This window comes from Vombatus ursinus, unplaced genomic scaffold (genome assembly GCF_900497805.2).
Source record: "Vombatus ursinus unplaced genomic scaffold, bare-nosed wombat genome assembly UNPS02014807.1, whole genome shotgun sequence".
NCBI classification, from domain to species: Eukaryota; Metazoa; Chordata; class Mammalia; order Diprotodontia; family Vombatidae; genus Vombatus; species Vombatus ursinus.
Window position 1 is genome coordinate 42,803,761 of NW_020954585.1, and position 17,600 is coordinate 42,821,360.

Here is a 17,600-nt window from a genome sequence, read left to right on the forward strand (position 1 = left end):
TCCCATTCCCAACAAACCAGCATTATCTGAATACTTCAGTGGTTTTTCTCTCCAAGTAGTAAGCGGCTCTGGAAATAAGTGAGCAATTCAAGTCTTTTATCTAAGGAACAAATGGCATTAGACTTCAGTAATTTCATCTAGCTGACTGAAGAAAACAAAAAAATAAGGAACTGCTCCCTCCCCATCCACCATTATCCCTTACAATAATAAGCAAACTATTTAATTAAGATCCTGCTAACTTTTATTTTCAAGGTTATTCTGGAAAATAGTGTGGGAGAAAGAGCTCTGGACTAGGATTTGGGATCGGCCTCGGAAATTTTAAACAAATTGTTCAAGCTCTCAGATTCAGTTTCCACTTCTGACAAATGACATTAACACCAGGCAACTCCTTAATAAAATGTTAAGTTGTTTTGTTTTGTTTTGTTTTGCCTACAGTATATATCTCATGCATCTAAGCACAAGATCTGACACAATAGGTATTTAATAAAAAAATTTTTGAATAAAGATAGAATATTTATTTTTTTTATTTTTTTTTTAAAGGCCACTCAAAGTTTATTAGTTTCCGTTGAGTACAAAGTAAACAAGTTACTGAGGCTGCTGGAAAGCACATAGGTGAGTCAGATAGTAAAAAAAAAAAAACAAAAAACAAACAATAACAGTGTGGTTTCTTTTACTTTTTTTTTTTTGGTGTTTTGCTTTTGTTTTCCTTTAAAAAAAAAACAAACCACACACACACACACACACAACACAACTACTTCTACACTTAAGCAAGCCAGTCTATGCTAAGGGAAGAGGTGGGAGTGGGAAGGGAGGGGAGGGGAGGGGAGGGGAGAAGGGAGGGGGAGATGGGTTCGGATGCCTAGCACACTTCAAGAGCGAGGAAAGCAGCAGGAAGAGTGCTGCTGCTTCTGCAGAAGGCCCAGTGCTGGTCTTGCTGGTCTTGCTGGGCTCGCTGACACGCCGCTTCCTCATGGCCTCCTCAGTCAGGTCACAGGTGATCGTGCCATGAGCAACCTGGAAAGTTCCTGAGTGCTCTGGGCATTCCAATACAGTTGTCAGAAATGGGTGACTCGACTTGCCCACCAGTGACCTGGGTCTGATTTGGGAAGACCAGGATGGTGGGGGATCACTTCCCCAGAATACTCAGCACTTACACAGGAGCTGTTGCTGGAAGTGGAGCCCAGACGCCTTCGGTAGCAGTCATGGGTTGCTACGAGTGAACCGCTGGACGGGATTGTTGCCATGTTGCTCGTTCTTGTTGTGATGATGTAAATCTTAGTGGCGGCTGCCGAGCAGCCCCTGTCAGGCCGTGGTCACGGTGACCTGACTCGGGGGGAGGGGGCTGTAGGCCACAGAGCCCATTTGTAAGGGAGATCACGGGAGGATAGCCCACGGCAACGAAAATGCGAGAGTTCTTTGGGTTTGACCAAGATAGAATTTTTAAAACATCTTTAAAGTTATATGTAAAAATATATAAATTGTTAATGTACTTATAGAGCATAATTTTATGCTTTCAAAGGAGAAAGAGAAGTTTTACAATATAAGAATTTGAAAATAGTGATAGGATTAAAGGAGGCAAGAAAAAAGTATATCTAGCTCTGAGTAGGAACTAGAACAAGCCCCTCAAAAATGGGTGATTTCTCCCACATCTATCTGGGGCACTGGTAGGCTGAGGCCACAGGGGCTATTAACCCTCACCTATTCCTGTTCTTTATCCTTGAGGTTTGCTCTGGGCTTGTCTGTCTCCTAGGCAAGAGAACTAGCATCTTCAGTGCTGTAATTCTAACCCTATCCCAGATTCCTGAGGAACAATTCTGGTTTTTGACTCTAGTCTAGGAAGAAGTAACAACGTACCCAGAATATAAAAATGTATCAGGTATGAAAGTTTTATTTCCACACAGGAAGGGCAATGCTAAGCAATAACAGTGGAATAATTGCAACCAGTTGAGAGGCTAGCTAGTATCTAAGCCTCTACAGCATTGGCAAGTTTTCTTTTCACCTTTGCTGAGGACGACTCGTGGCCAAATAGGCTTTTTTCTCCCCATCCCTCCCTTCTCTGGGCGACTCTCTCTCCCTTTCTGACAGTGCTCTGCCAGTGTTTCTGATGGGGTTGGGATCTGGTCCCAGAAAGGAAAAACCCTGAACTTTCCCACATGGCCAAATCTCTGGCATTTGCCTGAGGCTATAATCCCATCAACTGGCCTTTAAGGATAATCTAGCCCCTGCTTAGATTCTTAAAATCTAGCCACTTCTCAGATTCTTAAAATCTAGCCAATAGCTTATTAATGTTCAGACTCCTTAAGAGTCTGCCCAATGTGATGGATGTTCTAATAAACCCTGTCTTTGACTGAAAGAAGGCTTGGGTCGAATTCTTTAGGGAGGGCCCACGTTTTGTGATGTTGGGGTCCCAGCACCCCTGAACCCCTAAACTGCATCATTTCCACTGCAACTGCTTCAGTAGCTGATACCCACCACTCAGGTGCCCAGAAAGGAGAGAAGATGCCAGTTGCTTTTGAGATCTCACAAGGGCTTGCATCAAAAGTAAACATAAGGGGTAGCTAGGTGGCGCAGTGGATACAGCACAGGCCCTGAAGTCAGGAGTACCTGAGTTCAAATACGACCTCAGACCAACACTTGACACTTTCTAGCTGTGTGACCCTGAGCAAGTCACTTAACCCCAATTGCCTTAAAAAAAAAAAAGTAAACATAAACAGTAGGTGACCCCATCCCAGGCAGAGGCTTGCCTAGAAGGCTATGTGCTTAAAGGGCTGGGGCTGTTAGTGGAGAAATGCCCCCCCCCCCCCACACCCCCCCCCCCCCCCCCCCCCCCCCCCCCCCCGCCCACAACCTTCCTGAGCTGAGAGAGTCCTCATGGCTAGGAGAAAGAAGGGCTGAGGGTCAGGGGTTGTCCTTTTACCATAGCCATGGAGTTCTGGCTCAGTAGCTAATTAAAAGAGTCATTATGACGAAAAGGAAGCAAATCAGAGGATTCGGTACCTACTCTTATGTCGAGTTTATTCATCAAGCATGCCCTGAATATAAATTAAAGGATAAAGGGTAAAAAGTGTAAAAGAAGGGAAAAGGGAGAAAAAGACCTGAATTATAGGAAGAGAAAGAGGAGAAAAAGTGTGAATTAGAGAGAAGAGAGAAAGGGGTGAGTTTGTTTTTAAAAGGGGGAATTTTTTCAAAGGGTATGAATGGTGAGAAAAAAGGACTGGATAAGGGAGAAAAGCTACCAACCAGAGGGAACCCAATAACCCTTCCCTTACTCCTTTCCTAGGCAGAGTACCCAAACCTCTTGACCTATTGTTCAACCTTCATGCCTTTGATATTCTATCCCAGCTATCTTTATTATTTGCCCACAACATTGTAGGCTTTCAAGGGCTTTAGCTCCCTGGTAAAAGGGTGTGGTGGCTCTTAAGTATGTTATGAGGTAATTACAAGAAGCCTGCAGTTTGGGGAAAAAGAAGGATGGATGAGGTCTGGGAAGTCTGTTAGTAAGGGCTATCATTAAGGAAGAGAGAGACCCAACAACCAACAAACCTTTATTAATCAGTCAGCCAGTCAGTCAACGGGCATTTATTAAGCACCTTCTATGTGGCAAATACTGTACTAAGTGAAGGGGATAGAAAGAAAAGTAAAAAACATGGTCCCTGCCCTTAAGGAGCTCACGTTCTAATGGGGTGACAAACATGCAAATAACTGCACAGTATGTACAGCGTAATTTTGCCTCTACTGTGTAGTGTATACAAAGTATTTGATAGCTTAAAAGTGCACTGAGACTTTTGGTATATCCTGTACTATATGGGAGAATATCAAAATATCAAATGGGGGTTAGCTTGGTGGAGTAGAGAGGTGAGGAAGAAAAGATAAGGCAGGAGAAGGGAGGAGAATGAAGGGGAGGAAAAAGGGAAAAAAGGAAAAGAAAAAGTGTTCAGGGAAGAGAGAAGGCAGTGATGGGGCAGTGAGAGGAAGCTTCCTAGAAGCAGTAGTAAAAGACATCTTTAAAAATTTGTGTGACTCGACGCTCACTAGCTGTGTGACTCTGGGCAAGTCACTTAACCCCAATTGCCTAAAAAAAAAAAATTGTGTGTAGGGGCAGGTAGGTGGCTCAGTGGATAGAGCACCGGCCTTGGAGACAGGAGGACCTGAGTTCAAATTTGATCTCAGATCAGGCACTTGACACTTATTAGCTGTGTGACCCTAGGCAAGTCACTTAACCCCACTTGCCTTGCCAAAAAAAAAAAAAGGAAAAGGAAAAAAAATTTGAGTGTAAGTGAATTTTAATTTATTTAATACAAGGTGATCTTCCTATTTAAAGGAAACTTGGAGGGGATCAAATTGTTTTGGAAAGTGAAGGGGTCTCTTCTTCCCCCACTTTGCACTAATTTTTTAAAGGCTGTTACATAGCTAGTCTAAAGCTGAGGGTGAGAAGGAGGGAGGTATTGAGAGGGAAGGGACCTACTAGAAACAGGGGCCCAAAGCAGGTGTGTGTGTGCTCCATCAGTTGTGTATGCAGAAGGGATCTTAAGGCAAAAAAAAGGTTCAAGAAGTTACAGCAGCCTCCATGCTTTAGTGCTCACACTGAAAATTGTGAGGTGCCTCCAGGAGACTCTTTGAGGCTTTTCTTTATAAGTCTCTCTGTCTCTCCAAGTTCAAAAACAAATGATGAAGCATAGGATCTGATGATAATACATACACGCTTTGGGAAATTATAATTATAAATATATAAATATAATACATAAAATGTAAAAATTATAATAATTAACAGTGTTGTGAGAATTTTTAAGGTCTTTGCTAGGTACTGCACAAACAAACCAGCACAGGATACAGACAGGTGAACATGTGTGTCTCATAATTCCATTTGACATTTATAGATATACATATATAGAGGGGGGAGAAGTGTCTATCTATAGCTATGCCTATATCTATTTATCTATATCTGTCTATCTACATTTTTTTGTCTCTCCTCCAGAATGAGTCTGGGTAAGATTAGTTAGAGCACCTGGGTAGGCTTACAAAAAGCATTTTAGGGTAAGAGCCGAGGGGTCACGGGTTTTTTAGGAAAGGATAAAGGATACTTAAACTTTACAAAGATCTTTAGCATAACTATTCACTCCAGGCCAAAGAAACTGTACCTTTTTAATCAGTTAGTTAATTAACATTTGTTATAATAGTTAATTAGCATTTGTTAAACTCCTGCCTGCCTTATTAAACTGGATAAAGAGATGGGAATGAGTTTGTAAGAACTATTCAAAGTCCTCTGGGTGGTTTCTGGTTTGTTTGGTTTTTTTTTGTTGTTGTTTGTTTGTTTTGTTTTGTTTTGTTTTTGTAACTGCAAAGTGGCTGGGGGAAGGGAGATATTGAAGGAGACAATCAGTACATTCTGTTTCATAGAAAAAGAAATAAAACAATCGCATAAGGCACAACAGCAAATATTTTCTTTCCCACCACCTGTTGGGGAAAAAAAATCTCTCCCCATTGGATTAGGCTTCCCTCTTTCAGTACCGTTCCTAACATTCCCAATCAGACAAACTCAGGTTAGAAGGCTGTCTAGTTGTTGTTTTCAATACCATAGAAATGAGAATAAGTTAAAGGCATAAAGCTTCTAAATGCCAGTTGCTTTTCTCTTCCACTCTTCCAACTGAGATAGAAAGGAAACAGTACGTGAGGGTTCCCCACTTTAGGAATGAAGAAAGGCACTATGGACTAGGTGTATGCACCTCATTGAACCGGAGTCCGCTGGTTCCTTGTGCTCTCACTTGTGTTCATGTCCATAGCTGGTCAGCACACCTCACACTGCTCCCAGTCTCTGAACCTCTGCTTCTTCTTGGCTCATAGCTGTCAGCATTTCAGCTCTAGTCCTAGGTTTTTCATCTCCATGATCCTCTACTTCTACCCACCCACTCGACCCAACAAGCAAGAAAGGGGGTCCCGGCCAACATGGATGCTAGCCAAGTCTCCAAGTAACATTCCTTCTCCCTTCTCAGTGTGTCCTTCTGGCTGACCAGGCTTCTCTATGAAAGTCCCTCTAAGGTCAAAAACAACAGAAATTTGGGGAACTGCCAGCAGGAAAACATTTGTGGCCCACCAAGATTTCATGGTAATGACTCTAGAGGAGGTTCAATGAGCATCGAGATAAGCGCTACACAGGTTTGCCTACAGTGGGGTATGTCTGCAATAGGCAGATGGCGTGGGGAAGTTTGGGACCAAGCTGAGAGATAAGAGATGACCTTGTTGGGGAGCTTGCAGTGTCTTGACTCTATTGGGGGTAATCCATTGTTAATGATCAATGGGACTGATTAGATATAGGTGACTTAATGGATAACCTCTCAGAGAAGAGACATCTGTGGGCACTAAACATGAGAGATGATGTAGGGAGGCAGTTTCCACTCCCCACTCTCCTATCACATTGTGTTTTCTATTTCTGCACCCACCCTATCTCAGAGAAACTCTCCTGCCCAGCTTGATCTCTCTTCCTTCAATGTTTTTGTTGGAGAGGCTGACACTAAGAGCAAAACTATGTCTTGCTTGAGGCAGCTGAAAATGAGAGTGGTTAGCCTTCTGACCTCGAGCAAGTCACAGGAGGCCCTCTATGGGCCTCCATTTCCTTCCGAGAAAAATGAGGGGGATTTGAACTAGACAATCTCCAAGGCCCTTCCAGCTCTGACATTCTAGGATTCCAAGCCAACACTTGATAAGGAAAGTGAGTTCAGGGGCATGAGGCACAGAGGGGAGAATGAGATGCTGGCTGTCCATGTTGCCTGGTGAATCTGGGTAAAAGCTAGGCCTTGGACTCCAGCCCAGCCCTCTCCCCTCCCATAGTGCAAGCGTCCTGCCTCGCTGCTCTGGGACATGGGATCTGTGATCACATTGTTCAGGGCTGGATCAGATTCCCAAGGCTCCTCTCTCTGGGGCTGGCAGGCAGCATAGGTAACTGGAGCAGTGTGAGAAAAAAAAAAAGGCCCAATCCATTAGGCCACCCAACCCCACCTAAAGCAGAGGTGAGTCACATCAGTGAAAATATCCCTCCCTCTCTCACCCCAAATCCCAGGGGTGCCAAGCAGGAAGTAATCTTCCCCCTTCAAACTCACAAAGAATCTAGGATTCTCATCTCCCAATTCCCAAGAGTGCCCCCCAAGCTCCATTTTCTTCTTGGAACTTTGTGTGTGGTCCTGACCCTCCAGTTCTCATCTCCTAGATTCTGCTCTGCCTGCTTCATTGTACCCAGCCCCTTCAGAAAGCAGATGTCCTACCTTCTACCTCTAGTAACCAGGTTAGCCCGGCCCTATTCCCCCCCCCCCCCCGCCCACCCCACCCTGCCTCTTTGAGATGCATCTGGCCTTGGGGTGGGGCACCCAAACTCCCCACTGTCTTCCAGCCCCAGGACCTCTCCAATTCCCTGGGATGGGCTAAAGCCAGGGAAGGTGGGGCTGTTCCTCCGGCCAGTTAGGAACTGCCCCAGGCAGTGGTTCTTCAGACTCTAAAAGGGGAGAGGTCTCCTGCTTTTCCCCCAGAGCTCTGATGTCCCCAGATCCAGCAACATGATGTTCTCAATTCAGCTCCTTCTCCTGCTACTGGGTAACTATTGGTATTGGTGGAGGGTGGGGAGCAGTCAGTCACCAGGACTGGAGAAGGATAGTCATGAGCAAATGACCTAAGATCCCAGGAAGTAATAGTTCTCTGGGGGTTAAGAAATTTGCTATGGTTCTAGGAGGGAAATGCGATGCTTACGGGCCAGGATGCCTGTGGAAAGGTATAACTAATAAAACTGGGTAACTGGGAATAGCTAGTAATACTCTTGAAGTCCTGGAAGAGCATTTAAACTTTAGCATGAAGATGAAAATGATATGTAGAAGAGAGGTGTGGGAGAAGGGCTATAGTAGGAAAGAGTTAACCTAGCCAGATTTCTTTCCTATGTCTTCCAGCCCTCCACCCCACCCCAGGAAAAACACAAGATCTAGGTAAGAGAGGGTCTAAAGTCTGAAGAGCATGAGGAGATCAGAGTGGAGAGTTGGAGGCTGGTGGTCTTGGGTGGGGAAAAACCCTCTGTCCTTGGGAAGAGCAGAAGCCAGAGGATAACAGGGTCACTCTGAACTGCAGTAGGAGTTGGAACACCTTTCACTCTTATCTTCCCAGCCTTAGCCCTCTCATATATAAAGGAGAGCCGATAGCCTGGTAACCAGTGGCCTGAGAATGCAGTGGGGTGTGCTTTGCAGATCATTGGCTGGGGCATGTGGTGGTGGTGGTGGAGGGGATGTGAAGTGGGTTGCTGCTGGCCCATAGGGCTACTTGAGGTTACAGAGGGGCTGGACTATGACTGGGGGGGCGGGGGGATGGAGGGATGGAGGGAACAGGGGATTAGGAGACTTTATCCTTTGAGTTCCTTTTCCAGAGTGTGGTCGAAGCCGCCCTGGACCCCGTGTTGTAGGTGGCTCTGATGCCATGCCAGGAGACTGGCCGTGGCAGGTGAGTCTGCACAAATATGACATGCACATCTGCGGTGGCTCTCTCATTACTGAATCCTGGGTGATCTCTGCTGCCCACTGCGTGGTAGAGTAAGTATGTAATCTTTGTACTGTTCTTTCCCCTAGGCTCAGGACTGACTGCACTGACCCTTGGTCCCTTGCCTTAAAAGGTCCCAGTCCTTACCATGCCGGAAATAGCTTGACTCTTACAGGCAACACAAAGCATGAGTACCATGCTTCTCTCTATTTTTCCCCAAGGTTCATGTCCTAGACTTCTTTTTTGGGGGGGGTAGGCAATGGGGTTAAAGGACTTGCCCAGGGTCACACAGCTAATAAGTGTTATGTGTCTGAGGCCAGACCTAGAGTTCTTTGCAGTTAAGACTGAGTCATATCTTGGCCAGGTTTAAATCTGCCCCTCTAAATAGCCCATATTCCTCTTCCCCTTAATGGTTTTTTTTTTTCAAATCTATCGGTCAAACATCTATATAGCACAAAGTGTTCCTTCAGTTTCCTCCTGAGTAATCAGTTCTACAGAGGGTTCTTGATTGTGCCAAACAGTTGCAAGTGACAGGATTATTCTACGACAGCCTCTCTGGGTAAAAAAATCATTTGCACTGCCTATCAGACTTATTGTGAGGAAAAATTTGTAAATCTTAAAACACCAGACTTAGAAATCTTAACTATGGATTATATAGTCACCCAGGTTGTAAGTTGTAAATCATTACTCACAAACCCTGTTTCTTCGCCTCCAAATCCATTATTTTTTACATTTTCTTACTTAATGGGCTCAATGTGTAGAACAGTAGACCTGCTCTCCTAGGCAGGTCCAACCTTTCTTCTTATCATCCACCTTCCTCTTTCCAGGAATGACACTCTGAGTTCACCAGAGGAATTTATGGTGGTCTTGGGCTTGTATTCTCTGGATCTGATACTGTACCACGGGCAATACAGGAACGTAACAGAAATTCTGATTCCGAGTAATTACACCATGCCACACCTAGGGAGTGACATTGCCCTGTTACGTCTGTCTGAACCTGCCAACCTCACAGAGTCCGTGCAGACCATCTGCCTGCCCCAGGCCAATCACCACTTCCCCCACGGAGCCTCCTGCTGGTCAACAGGCTGGGGAGACATACAGGAAAAGGGTGAGTCTTTAAAAAGGGTGGCAAATTCAATTCTCCTGCCTCAGCTCTTCAGGACTACCTAAAAATTGCCCCCTTCCTTTCATTCCTTTTCATTTCCTCTCTTGTCTCCCCTGGCCCCATCCTTCATAAACCCCTTCCCCTTTGCTCTATTCCCATTCTTCAACTAAACTAGACAGACATCTCTCCCTTCTGTCTACCCTGACTTTCTATCTCCAGTATAGCTATTAAGAGCAAAAGATCTGGGCTTTAAGTCTTGACTCTGATACTGGCTGTCTGTGGGCTACTTCATTACTCTGGCCTTCAGTTTCCTCATTGTTGAATGAGGTAAAAAATAACCCTCAGGGTTATTGAGAAGAAAATAGTTTGCAAATTACTGCTATTGTCTACGAGTACCATTTTGTTTACATGAATGCCATCATGCTTTCCTCTCATTCCCTTCCCAGACCCCCCTCCCATTTCCCATGCTATCCCCTCTTTCCAAGGCTCACTGGGATTCTTACTGGGGAGATGGGTCAAAAAAATGGTGACCTTGCTCTAGACAATCAAGGCTCCTGGTGATTTTTTGGTTAGGGATTGTTAGGGGAAACATTGGAATTCAGAAAGGACAAGAGCGTGAATTTAGGCTATTGTTGGAAGTGGTAGTGAATGAATACATTGTCAGAATAAAACTTGCAGGTGTCCAATTTGAGTGACTGAAAGAATATTATACAGAGACAGGAAAGACTGAAAGGCATAGAGCCAGTTGTCTGGGAAGCTAATCCTGAAATAGCATTTTAAGGTTTACTAAGTGCTTTAAAAAACCCTGTAAGGCAAGATGGTACAAGTATTGTCATTCTAAGATGAGCAAACAGAAGATAAGTGATTATCTTTTTAGGACAGGTAGCTAGTGAATGTCCAAACTGATTTGAACTCTGGTCTTTCAAGATCAGCAATCTAATTATACTGCAGTGTACTTGTACAGGTTTGAGTTTAAAACGGAGGTGGGACCTATCGATGGAGATTATAGAGATTTGAATAGAGGGGTTGGGGGTGGTTATATATAGATTTTAAGAATGACCTACCTAGAAGGGCATAATTGAAGCTGTGAATGTAGGGAGAGAAGAGAGCAGGAGATGAACACATCTTTTTCCTTCGTTTCTACCTCTTAATCCAGCCCCCAAATTCCCTCACCTCCTAGTCCTCATCTTGGAAATTCCCCTTCCCCCTCAGAATGGCTGCCCTCCCCACAGCTGCTGCAGGAAGTGGAACTAAAGATTATTGGAGAGTCAGCCTGTCAGTGTCTCTTAAACTCCAACGGCCCCTACAATGAAACAGTGCAGCTGCTCCCAGGGATGATGTGTGCTGGCTTTAAGGAAGGCAAGAAGGACACATGCCAGGTAGGAGGGGGGACATCTCCCTTGCTGTGCCACAATTCATTATCAAATGCCAGAGGATATTTTTTTAAAGGTAGTTGGGGTTAAGTGACTTGCCCAGGGTCACACAGCTAGTGTCAAGTGTTTGGTCTGAGGCCGGATTTGAGCTCAAGTCCTCCTGACTTCAGGGCCAGTGCTCTATCCACTGTGCCACCTAGCTGCCCGTCATAGGATATTTCAATCCATACACTTGGGATATTTTCTGATTGTCCAGTCCGGGTTAAGTGACTTTCCCAGGGTCACACAGCTAGTGTCTTTGAGGCCTGATTTGAGCTCAGTTCCTCCTGACGCTGGGGCTGGTACTGCATCCTCTACCCTGCCTAGCTGTCTGCATGCCTTGAGTTTCTGGGTAAACTGAAGCTACGCTTATATCTCAGGCTCAGTGCTCAAGTTTCCTCATCAGCAAAATGGGAATAATACTTGTGCTGCTTATCTCACCAGGTTGGTGGCAAATCTTAAGCAGTATGGAATGTGACTACCCTTATCAAAAATAGTGAAACCTAAGGGTTCTCTTTGTATGCTTTACTTTTCTGGAGGTGTATTTGCAGATGCAATACTCCCCCATGTTTTACCCCAAACTGAGTCCAGTACTTAAGATGGAATCTGACCTAGGGTGCTCTTAATATACCTCTTACTACAATTTAGGATAGTATTTTGTTTTCCTATGGAAATCAACACCTTGAACCTGCATTCTAAAATCTCTAGATCTTTCAGCAAAAGTATACTTTTTCTTTCTCCACCCCCCCCCACCAGAATCTTCTTGCAAACATAGCCAAGTAAAACAAACTTTCGAAATTAGCACTCTGCTGAGCCTTCTACTTCTATTAGGAGGTGGGGAACATTTTCATCATTAGTTCTCTTGTATCCTGACAGATCATCTGTTGATCATAGATTGGTAGCTAGAACAGATCTTGGAAGTTATCAAGGATAATCCTCTCATTTTACAGATAAGGAAACAGGCTTGCCCCTGGGGGTCAACAAAGTTATCCCTCTCAGCTTTGTGTTGGATATCTGCAATATATACAAGTTATTGACTAAAATAATAAGACAAGTGAGACCAACTAGGTAGAATCAGTGCCCTTTCTAAGATCGGGTCCCCTCTAACCCTAAAGTTAATATCCACAGGGAGACTCTGGAGGTCCACTGGTCTGTGAGGAGGCAGGCCAATGGTTCCTGGCTGGAATCACCAGCTTTGGCCATGGCTGTGCAAGGAGGAACCGGCCAGGCATCTTCACAGCTGTGGCAGCTTATGAAGACTGGATCCAGGAGCGAGTGCCTGGCGCTTCCTTCCCAGAGCAACCCAAGCCTGTAGCACCAGATATGCCAGAGGAGCCCCCTAACAACTGCACCCTTGCCTTGCCACGTAAGCAATGAAATTGGGATGAGGATAGGGTGACCGGATTTCTGAGCTGGGGGAATAAGAAAGTTTGAGACTAATAGTCTCCTACACCTTCTTCTGACCATAGAATGTGGGAGTGCCCCCCGACCTGGTTATTGGCCCTGGAAGGCTGTTATAGTTACCCCAAGATCCAATCCCTGCCATGGGGTGATGGTATCAGAGAACTGGGTCCTAGCACCAGCCAGCTGCTTTCTGGGGTGAGTAATGTTGCAGGTATCCTCCTGAGGGATTGTCAACAAGACCTCTCAGAGAATCCCAGAAGACAATCTGTAACAAGAATTCTTTGAGTTGAGGGTCCAGGCCATAGAAAATGGAATTGATGGGCATCAACTTGGGCAACACAATGGGACAAGCAATCCTGCGTCTGAACTGAGACATGGAGATGGGATGCCTTGGTTTGAACAAATGGCTTTTTTTGTCCCCTGAACAGCCGCCAGGACCTAGACATTAGCGACTGGGAAGTGATCCTCCCCAACTCAAAAAGTGTACCTGTTATCCAAGTCACGTTAAATCGAAACCACACACTGCATTATGGGTATGACCTGGCCCTTTTGGAGCTTAAAGTGTCTGTAAATTTGACAGAAGAGACAAGACCTGTGTGCTTGCCCCAGTCATATCACTACTTTGTGCCTGGAGGCCATTGCCATCTGGCCCAGTGGGGTCCTGGAGGTGAGTCCTGACCAATACAATTCCCCTGTCTCTCCAGACCCATCATCAGCCTCAGCTCTGCTTTCTCCTTTGCTCTTCCTAGAGCCGCTGTCGGTCAATTCCTTGTTGGAGGCTGAAATGATGACAGCTTGGTGGTGTTATTGTCTCCATGGCGAGGAGTTGGAGGAAGTGCCTATTCCTGGGATGAACCCTAGAATCCTGTGTGCTGACTACCAGGAGGAGGAGATGAGCAGCTGTTGGGTGAGGGAGGGTTCTGCCTCTGTGATACCTAGCTTAGGGGAGCAGACAATCAGTTGGGATCTGGGGATACATATTCCAGTGTTCCTGGGAGATGAAAATATTTGAAGAAACTGAAGGGTGGACCACGTGGGACTAGAAGAGATGTTTGTGGTCTCAGAGATACACCCTTGGACTTGGAACTTGGAACTTCCATCTCCTAATAACCTCTACCCATTTCACAGTTTGGGAGCCGTTGGAGCCTCCTATGCCAGGAATCTGGGACCTGGTTTCTGGCAGGTGTTTCTGCGCCCACGGAGAGCTGTCTTCGGCCTCGGGTCTTCTCCCCAGTGCAACTTCATGGAAGCTGGATCAGACATGTCGCCCTTACGGCCTACCTAGAGGATCAACTGGCCTGGAACTGGGGAAATGTAGTAGATGAAAGGATCTGTCCCCCCAAAGCCAATTATGGAGGTTAGACCCAGACTCCACCTTCAAATACTCCAGGGCTATAGGAAGTTTAGCCCTCCAGTCCTTGAGTGATGGGATGGGGTGGGGCATGGTTCTTACCTAGTGGTGCAGTGAAGGAATTCCCTGGTTCCATGAGATTCTTGTGAGTGGGGAGGCTCAGTCAAGTGGTGAGGGGGATATCCAACTATTTCATAGTAAAGAACTGAGTATTTCCTCATAGATTCATTGGTTTCATGGGTGGGGTAGGATTTAAGGAAAGCAGTGGGTTCCACTGTGGTGAAAGGACGGACTTAAAAGGATTTTAGGGGTGGAATTCAGTAAAGGTTAGGAGGAGACTTAACTGGTGAAAGACACTAATTGGAAGGAGTAACCTAACAATTCCATAGGTTGGAAGAAATTAGTGGTTCCATAGGGGAGGGTGAGCTGTGTGGACTTAGGGATTCTATTGGAAAGAGAAAGTCAGCTGTTCAATATAAACTCAGCTTCATGGGGAGGTAAGAATGGAGATTTCATTGGTTACATGGAGGGAGGTTCCATGATTGGCACATTGGAGAAAGACAGGGGTTGGAGTGGGATTCAGGGTTTCCACAGTGGAGGGAAGGAGGGACCCATGCTCTTAAGAGAAGGAGGGAAATTTGAGTGCTGTATCTGCACAGCTGCTTAATGAGGAAGTGGGAATTAAATGGTTTTAGTGGTTCCAGGAAGAGAAATCAATCTTCCAACTTTGAGGACTAAATGGCTGCCTATGGAATCTGCTTTTTTCTTAGCTTGTGGCCTTCGACCAGCAATATGGGAAAAGAGTAATCCATGGCCCTGGATGGCAGAGGTGCAAGGGACCAGGGGTGGAGTTTGCATAGGCAGCCTGGTGAGCCCTGGTTGGGTCTTGGCAGCTACTCATTGTGTCACCAGGTGGGTCACCATAAGTAGAATTCCAAAGCAGGGAATTCTTGGGAGTTCCAGCTCTTACTAGAGAGGGGTACATTAGGAGTTCTATTAGGACTGCAGAGATGCAGTGATTTCATGGGGAAGAGAAATTCAGACAGCCCTGGACAAACAGGACAGAAAGCAGAAATCTCAAAGAGCAGTGAGACTTTTAATGCCCCAAGATTGAAAGAGGGGGAAATCCTTTTGTAAAATACTTTGAAGCTAGAGGGGAGATGCCCAGAAAGGGAATAGTGCAGGGGCTAGTAAATTGACCCTGACTGGATAAGTGGAAATAAGAATGCCCAGTTCCAGAAGGGGTGGGGGAAGGATTTTAACAATAGATAACAATAGGTAACAACCAACAACTCAAGTAGGGAAACTCTGGACTCATCCACAACAGGCAGGCCTCCACAGCATCTGGTCTTCAGGTTTACCTGGGTACAACAGGGTCCAGACCCCTTGCCCAGGGCCGCCAGGTGTCAAGGTCAGTCATCAGCATTCGCTCGCCCAACAGTATGGGATCCAACCATTCCAACACATCTCTAGTCCTCTTGAAGCTAGAGACCAAGGTGGAGTCCTCCCCCTCTGCCCTGCCTGTCTGCCTCCATTCTGGACCTGCCCCAACAGAGACAAGCTGCTGGGTGCTGGGCTGGAAAGACATCTCAAACAGAGGTGAGCAAAGCCAAAGTAGTACTTTTAGGGCCTAGGGCCATATATCCTTGTATCTTGGGAGGACAGACAGCTCTCATTACATAGCTAAGTGCTGGTGGGACTGAAGAAGTACTCAGGACATTTGTTTGGGGAAGGAAGGAGGATGGGGTTGGGTGACCCGAGGGGCTGGAACATGCAACACCATGAATAAGGATTTATGGGAGAGATTATTCCCTTGTCTCAAATCTCCCCTGTTGGAGAGATGACCTTGAGTTGAGTCCCTTGCCAATTCTGATGCTCTGGTTTTTATCACCCCAAGTGCCCTTGGCTGTTCCAGTCAGCATCTTGTCACCTGAACGATGCTACTGCCTTTGTAAAAAGAATGTACTGCCCTATGGAACCATCTGCGTCCAGTATTCCAAGGAAACAGAGGGCAGACCTGAGGTACGATTGAAAGGTTAAGAGAAGGGAGTGAATCATAGAGAAACTAGTATTGGGGAGGTATATATAGCAACAGAATGCTTTGGGTTCGAAAGAGGGCAGAGCCTGAGGCCTGGAGGAACAGGACTTGTACAGCACTATGTCGGAAACCCTAGGCTCAAAAGTCTACCCTTCTGTGACTTGGAGGACTTCACCTCAGTTCTGAAAAATGGGGCTAGTACTGTTTGTCTCCTGTCTCCATCAAGGCGTCTTGTAAGGAAAAATGATCTTAAAATTGCTTTTATAAATACAAGTTATCCAAATTCTCTTCTAGATGGACTCAGGATCATCTCTCCTGTGCCAAGAAGAAACTGGCATCTGGGTCCTGGTTGGCCTATCCCTGAAGGGAAGCCAGCAGCTTTTTGCCCCAGTGGGAACCCAGTACTCCTGGATCTCCCAGATTGTGGAGGAGGCATCCTTTCTGACACAGTTCAGGTTCAGTCCAGTCTTGGAGGAGACCAGTGGCCTTTGCCCTCCAGACCTGAGCAGCTCAGCAACACTTCCAGGAGCTGCCCTTCTACTGTTCTTACCTCTGTTTCTACTACTCTGACTCTGAGGGCAAGGGGAGAAGATGCAAATGTCCCTGTTTCTCTTCCCCTTCCGTCTGTCTCTGCTGGAATGTGCCCAGACAGGTTCTTGGGAACCTCGAAAGCTTCCCCACACACACACACACACATCTCCAAGGAGGGTGACTTAACTGAGATGATGACGGAACTGTTCAACCCTGGGTGTCTAATTGGACTTGCGTTCCAACCACTGCTATTTTGAGCCAAAGAATTCTGGGGGTGGAATGAATACCTGGGTAATAAACACAATGCCAACATTGCCAGGGGCTGCTTCATGCCTGATGTCTGTGGGAGAGTGGGGGAAGCACCCAAGGGCTAAGAACATTGGATTCAAGGGAGAGGGGTGAACCTTAGTGGTGCTTGAAGTACTTGAAGATGGGAAGAAGTAAGCTTGCAGGGGACTTAGGGACATGCTTAGGAGGAGGGGACTCTTAAGCATGTCCCTAGGAGGTCAGAGCTTAGAGCAATGGAAGAAACAAACAATCTGGCATCTTGAGTGGGCCATAAGTAGAGAAGGCTGGATAGAGAGTCCAGTGATGGATCATTTTGAGAGTGGAGCCCAGGACTGGCTATTTCCGAGGCCCTGGGGATGTTTGGGTCCAGAGCTGGCCACACACACACACAGGTGCCAGAGGTTTGAGTCAGGAGCAGGGCTGGAAGAGAAATTTGTAGCTGATAACGTGGCAGCTGCCACTCATTCCTGCCTGCCTGGGCAGGGTGTGCCCAAGGTCAGCTGGGTGTTTGTCACCAGCAGCAATGGAACACCAGTCTCCCTGTCCTAGGTGTTGGTGTTCCTATCTCCATCAAATCCTCAGATTTGATCTTACTAAATGTCCCTGTGCCCTTGCAAAAAAAAAAAAAAAAGACCCAGCCCTGAAACTTCTGTTGGGAGTAGGAAACAGGATAACGCACTTGGACCTGAACCTAGCACTTCCTGGTTCAGAACTGCTCAGATACCTCCAACTATATTTTCCCATATCCTGAGATAAATTGCAGAATTATCAATGTCAGCACAGCAACATTACTTACTAACACTTCTTCCCAGTCATCTTCATGGGTCAGGACTTTCCAGGAATGCAGCTGTACTTAAAAGCCCAAATCCTGGCTCCCCTGGGGAATTCCTTAGAAGTAGCTGGGCACTGACTGGTTGGATAGGACTCACTCTGAAATCTTTCACAGAAGGGAAGGAATTTAGATAG

At 46.0% G+C, this 17,600-nt stretch overlaps 1 protein-coding gene across 1 annotated transcript; it reads left to right on the top strand.

Moving 5' to 3' along the window:
• The first annotated feature begins 855 nt into the window (after nucleotides 1–855).
• On the top strand, nucleotides 856–16,648 carry PRSS36 (serine protease 36). Its single transcript, XM_027874644.1, has 15 exons — nucleotides 856–994; nucleotides 5,781–5,966; nucleotides 7,929–7,964; nucleotides 8,396–8,558; nucleotides 9,333–9,613; nucleotides 10,823–10,989; nucleotides 12,151–12,388; nucleotides 12,492–12,621; nucleotides 12,855–13,093; nucleotides 13,176–13,333; nucleotides 13,555–13,783; nucleotides 14,548–14,689; nucleotides 15,105–15,376; nucleotides 15,675–15,799; nucleotides 16,110–16,648. The coding sequence occupies exons 1-15, from the start codon at nucleotides 856–858 to the stop codon at nucleotides 16,383–16,385; spliced, it is 2,781 nt and encodes a 926-aa protein (XP_027730445.1). The 3' UTR covers nucleotides 16,386–16,648.
• The last annotated feature ends 952 nt before the right edge of the window (nucleotides 16,649–17,600 follow it).

Excerpts from the sequence above, each read along its gene's own strand:
- PRSS36 (XM_027874644.1), top strand. The coding sequence starts at position 856 with ATGCCTAGCACACTTCAAGAGCGAGGAAAGCAGCAGGAAGAGTGCTGC. Across the intron at positions 14,690-15,104 it reads GCTACTCATTGTGTCACCAG|GCAGGCCTCCACAGCATCTG; the intron begins GTGGGTCACCAT and ends CATCCACAACAG. Across the intron at positions 15,800-16,109 it reads AAACAGAGGGCAGACCTGAG|ATGGACTCAGGATCATCTCT; the intron begins GTACGATTGAAA and ends ATTCTCTTCTAG.